The 5,852-nt window shown below is 40.0% G+C and overlaps 1 protein-coding gene across 1 annotated transcript; it reads right to left on the bottom strand.

Moving 5' to 3' along the window:
* Positions 1 to 2,185: 2,185 nt before the first annotated feature.
* Positions 2,186 to 5,538, bottom strand: LOC149195744 (uncharacterized). The gene is made up of 7 exons (XM_089405418.1): positions 5,397 to 5,538; positions 4,747 to 5,045; positions 3,819 to 4,562; positions 3,577 to 3,705; positions 3,289 to 3,489; positions 2,980 to 3,180; positions 2,186 to 2,881 (listed from the first exon to the last, which is right to left on the bottom strand). The coding sequence occupies exons 1-7, from the start codon at positions 5,509 to 5,511 to the stop codon at positions 2,753 to 2,755; spliced, it is 1,818 nt and encodes a 605-aa protein (XP_089261544.1). The 5' UTR covers positions 5,512 to 5,538; the 3' UTR covers positions 2,186 to 2,752.
* Between the last annotated feature and the right edge of the window lie 314 nt (positions 5,539 to 5,852).

Raw genomic sequence — 5,852 nt, 5'->3', positions numbered from 1 at the left:
CATGGCAGGTGGTCCCCACCATCCTCCGGCGAGTAAAAGAACAGGTCGGATCCAGCGGTTACCTCCCGGAATCAATCTGGGTCATTGGATCGGTGGGCCTGCCCTTTTGACTTTTCAAATCCGGGGGGTAGCGTCGGTCTACCATCCACGCCAATTACCCCCCGAAATGCCTCTGAGGCCTAGTTAGGCAAATATGGGCAGCAATCCACCCCTAAACATTCTCGAACTTTAAACAAAAAGGTGGGCATGTATATACTAATTTCTTCTTTTAGCCCGTTGTGCTTGCGTGGTGGAGGGTTCCATGGGTGCAGGCTTTAACATTAGAGCTTTTGTCATGGAGCTAGGGCTTTACAGTTGTTCCCATCAGTGATTTGATTAATTTTTAAGCCAAAAGTCTTGAATTCAACCTCTTAGCCCTCTTACAAAAGTGATGAAGGGCAACAACATATTCACTAAAATATCTAGATACAAGTTCAATACTATAGTGATACTGAACAAAGATGATATACATAGATGACCCAATGATACTTCAAAGAGTAGACAAAAGTAATGCAACATTCATAGACTTGTAACAAAAAGCAAGACATGTCTCCAAACGAAGTTCCTGACCCATGGACAAATGAATTCTCCTATGTTTCAATAGTAAGTTTCCTTGCCTTTCTTCAAAAAAGATGGAGCCTTCTTTCGCATACAAGGCCTTCTTAGATAAGAAATCCATTAGACTATTCCATTCCATGTGAACATGATTGAAAGAGAGGAAAAGGAACTTATCCTTTAGATTTATGATCTTGTCTTGCCAATATATACAATTTAAAACCTCAATATTGTCTTCCAACTAACCAATCTATGATGCACTTTTAAGTCCCTGTTTTTTACAATGAGATAAAAAAATAGGAGCCCAACATGCATCAATCTTTGCCTTGGTGTTTGTGCCATGTCCCAAGTTTAGCCAGATATGAAACGAGATGGCCCCTTGACAACGTAAGTATGCAACCCCACCACAACTACCTTCTTGTCTTGCACCATCGAAAAACCCAACATTATAGGACTGGGGGCTCTCATTGGAAACCTGAAAGACCGACCGGATTTTTGCTTCAGAGGCCTCAAGAAGTCTTAAAAAGCCAAGGATCTGAGCAAAAATAACTAGCTGATAGATAAGACAATTTTCATAGACAGGCACAGATTTGTATATACCCATCTTTATATCCCACACTAGTGGAGGCAAGACTCAAAGGAAAGATGAAGACCATCATCCTGTATATTGAGAGAAGATAAAACATCACACCAAAGAGTAGAAGAAAATGTGCATTTGAAGAAAAGGTGATCTACCAATTTACGCCCTCTAAGGCAGAGAGACAACAAACATTAGGACCCAAGAAAACCCTGCGAGACAAGTTTTCCTAGGTGAAAATTCGCCTCTACAGGGCAAGCCATACAATACATTTGAGCTTTGGCGGTAAGGTCCATGCCGCCTGGTCAAGAGAAGAGGCATAAATGGAAGCATAGGCTTGACTAGTAGTGACCTGCCCCGTAGAGGTATTTCATCTCCATATGATATAATCTTCTTCATTTTTAAGATAAAGCCCGCTAGACGAGAGATTTTTGATAAAAGTATCCCATTCAACAACGAGGGAGCCCTGCAAAGTTGCAAACCCAAAACATGAGAACTTTTCCAACAAGGAGATACATCCAGAGAGCTAGAGGAAGAGGCATGGCAAAGCTGGGATATGCCAGAGGCAATGAGATGGGAAATAAGCTCCGGAGAGAGCTGATAGAAAAAAATTCCCCCAATTGTAGCCTATTTTTAATAAGGAAATTTATACATGACAGGGAATATTCTGAAATTTTGGTAGTTCTGTTTATGAAGATTTCTTTTTCTGTTTATATATTTTCTACCTCAGTACGTTATATTATACATTATATATTTTATTGCACCGTCGACGCATATCTTAGTTTTTAATGAATTGGAAACCTACACTAACGACGCTTTCTAGTTAGGCAATCAGTAGAACACCTGACATAAGAACAAATTCGATTTTTACTCGGGTGAGAGAAGCAAACAAAAATAATTAGTATCTTTAAAAGATGCCATAAGCAACCTCAGAATGCTGCAAATATCGTACATTGGCTTGGAATTTAGGAATACTACAACATTACACAGTATATCATTGTATGACACGATTGGTTGTCATTACAGATACTACTGCATCAAACAATTCCAGATCAGTTCCTTCAGAAGGATTACTGTTTCTGCCATTTGAATCAAGAAAACAGATGATTCAATCATATCATATTTCCGTGCCAATCAAACTCAAAGTATACACAAGCCACTCAATTCCTCAACATATACAAACTCCAACTCACATGTAAAGTTACACAAAATCACTGCACACTTCGACAAATACGCTTTTATGACGATGTCATTGGCTTCCTTTGCAAATATATGCTCTTGGGTTCACCAGTCATCACTGTTGAACAAGAGGAACATGCACAAAGCGCACATATAACTCTGCACTCTGAACTTGCAAATTTTAACGAATAAATATGCCAGCCACATTGGCAGAGAATGCATGATCAAATAGCAGTGTTCTACTGCGTGGAAAGCAATGCGCTGCCCAAAGAGTATGAATGGTTTCCATCTGACTGTGTACAGGCGTTGCACTTGCCCTTCGGAAATACCCTCCTCTTCGGGATGTTTAGGACTCACACCCAGCATTTAAATAAATATCATCTGCCTATGCCATGTTACTTCTCATACTGTGCCTGTAAGTTGTGATGAAACATTGAACAATCTTGAGACAAAAGGTAACAAGGCTGCCAATAATGCTTTGGGGCATTCTTCATGTGGTAAATGCCCACATCCAGAGATTGGTACTAATCTCTGCAATATGACGACCAGGTCTGTGTCAGAATCAAGCACTTTAACAACCGCTTAATATTAAATCATGTGATATTGGAAAGAAATGAATTTTTACTCACAGAATTAGGAAGTTTCATTGCCAATACTTGAGATGATTTAAGTGGAACAAAAATATCTTCTGCACCAGAAGCTATCAGCACAGGCAAATCTTTTATTTTTTTCAACAATTCCGTAGCACTATGTGGGGAAAGCATGGAGCTTGAGGACAACTTGCTGACTTCCCGAAGAGCTTTATCCCATCCTTCTACACATAATGGTGCCTGCATCATGGCCAACCATCATATAACTTGTTATATTTTCTAAATGCAAAAGGAAACTTTTTGTTTACAGAACTGCAAAGCTATGTTTACTAATTAGTAATTATATACCTTGTAAAGGTCAAGAACATCAGATGTTAATTTTGTTGCGTCAAACCAAGCACGGCGATTAGCAACTTGGCTTATCTCTGTACGCAGAAGTGGTCGCAACATATGCTGTCCAAGAGATGTGTGCAACAGAATCCGTGCAAATGCTGGCACTACTTCTCTTGTTAGACTCACACCGACAAGCACAACACCTTTAACTTCTACCTGCAATATTCAAAACGCGCCATTTTAATAATTTGGAAATATAGACATGGATAAATAAAGACACCCCAATAGATAGTCTAAACTTACCTGATGAACATCTCTACAGGAATGTGCTCTTTCAGCCGCCATTAAGGCGAGCAAGCCACCATCATCATGACCCACAAGAACAACTGATGAAAACCCCATTTCACGACAGAACGAAAACAGCAAATTGACCTGTAAAAGGTAAAATCATAAGAAATAAGTAAGGAAAACTCTTAATCGATAAACTAAAGACATGATAGAAAGATGGGGTAAAATAGTAAAGCAGTTGGCTTCATGGTCTTCACCTGAGATTGAAGCTCATATGGATTAGGCATTTCCTTTTCTTCCCATTCTGTTCTAGAAGGACGAGATGTCAGTCCCCAACCAGGCCGATCAAATGCAGCAACAGAACAACCAGTTTGTCTGGCCAGAGGATTCATAATATGCCTCCAAGAAAATACTCCTCCCCCAAAGCCATGTATCAATATTATACCATCAAAACCGCCTTTCATTTGTCCCACCTTTGCATCTGCTCTTTCAGGATTTGTCACATCAGCTGAAGAGTCTAAATTCAGTTCAGGTATACTTTGAGCAAACCCAGAATGTTCATTTAAACCAGAGTTCCATATTTGATCCACCTCCACTGCAACATGACCACTTAACAGAGGAGTGTAAAGCGATGCATCTGTCTTGTGATTGCTATAACTCCTGGTTAGGGAAACACCATAGGGAGGAAGGGCGAATGGAGTTTCAATTCTTAACCTCCCCGGGGTAGCACAGCGGTTTCCACCTCGGTTATCCTGAAAAGACCTACATGTGAGAGATCCGAGGCATGAATCTTGACTTACAATCTTGCAATGAACAAGCAGGTCTTCACACTGAATGAAGAGACTGTCTGCATCAGCAAACATTCTAGCAGGCAGGTCTTTCTCTTCATAAATCAGCCGTTTCTTCTCTTCAGATTCAACTCTACCATTTTTACCTGCATTTGGAGTAGGTGAACGAGGAACCTTTGGGTATCCATGAAAAACTGTTTTGCATGCCAGCACCTGCCAAACCAAAAATATGATCAGAGAAGACATAAGACTAAACCATCATCTTTTCCATTAATGTCCTGATCAATCCAGTTGTCTTGATCACCCTTATCTAAGGGAGGGTTTTTCCTGTACATACAATTGAGTATTCCGGATTAAACAATAAACTTGTTTTCAATTGGAATATAGATCGACTTACAGATTCTGTATCAACTCGATGAAAGAGAAGTTTCCGACGAGCTCTACAGCTTGTCCTGTATGCCACTACAATATGCCCAAGTGCCAAGACCATGGATAACAAGAACAAGACAGGCATCCACCACGAATGCTTCAAATGTAGGCCTCCTGCCACAGAGAGGGTATCTGGTAATGAATTTTCAACATGAAACAAAAAAGCCTTGACTATGAGAATCACAACCGATGCCAGTGCACAGACTACGGCCATGCCAAGGTAAGGACCATGGGAGAGGCTCGGCACATCGCAGAGAGAATAAACACCTGGAAAATTTGAAGAAAACAACAATTATGCATTAGCCAAATCACAGACACAACCAACCAGACCTTCCTTATTCTTTATGTTGAATACAGTTCACGAAAGATCAAAAGATATTTTTTTTATAATCGGCAAGAATCATTAATTCTTGAGTCATTTAAGTTTCCAAAGACAAGGTCGACAAAAGAGCAAACCCTAAACAGATTCTGAGATGACCAAACCTTAATTATATAGAGCTTCTTTATTCTCTTAATTTTACAACATTCCGCCATCACATTAACATTCAGCAATGAAAATTATACCGGCAAGTGAAGTAATATAAACAACCAGAAAGGATTAAGGAAATAGAAACTCACAAACAATTATAAGCGATCGTACGACAGAAATAAGAGGTATATCAACCAAAGACGATCGAAAACTATAGCTACCCCAATCTAGCTTCAAGTTATGGAAAGTCGTACACGTTAACATTGAAAGAAAAGCAAATGGGATGACAATATCGGCTATTGCCACAAAAAACAAGTGTTGAAACCACCAAAAGAGACCCTAGCATAAACAACATGAAAAATGCCGTTCGAATCCCTCTGCGAAAGCTCTCCAGACCGCCCCGTCCTGATCCCATACCTGTACCCTGCCTTATGTGCCTTGGCCTTCAGGCTTTTGCTCTTCTCTCTTGAATCCTAAATCCGGCACAGTTATAGCGCTTCAATGTTTTATTATCACGCAAAACAAAACAGAATATTTATTGCGCACCGTTTCGCATCGGCATAACCCTTCGTAAATAGCCGGGGGCATTTAAGTCTCTAACAACT

This window comes from Pinus tabuliformis, chromosome 2_2, assembly GCF_031772625.1.
Source record: "Pinus tabuliformis cultivar Carrire ecotype Pingquan chromosome 2_2, CPIR1, whole genome shotgun sequence".
NCBI classification, from domain to species: Eukaryota; Viridiplantae; Streptophyta; class Pinopsida; order Pinales; family Pinaceae; genus Pinus; species Pinus tabuliformis.
This window is presented reverse-complemented; position numbering and strand designations above follow the sequence as displayed.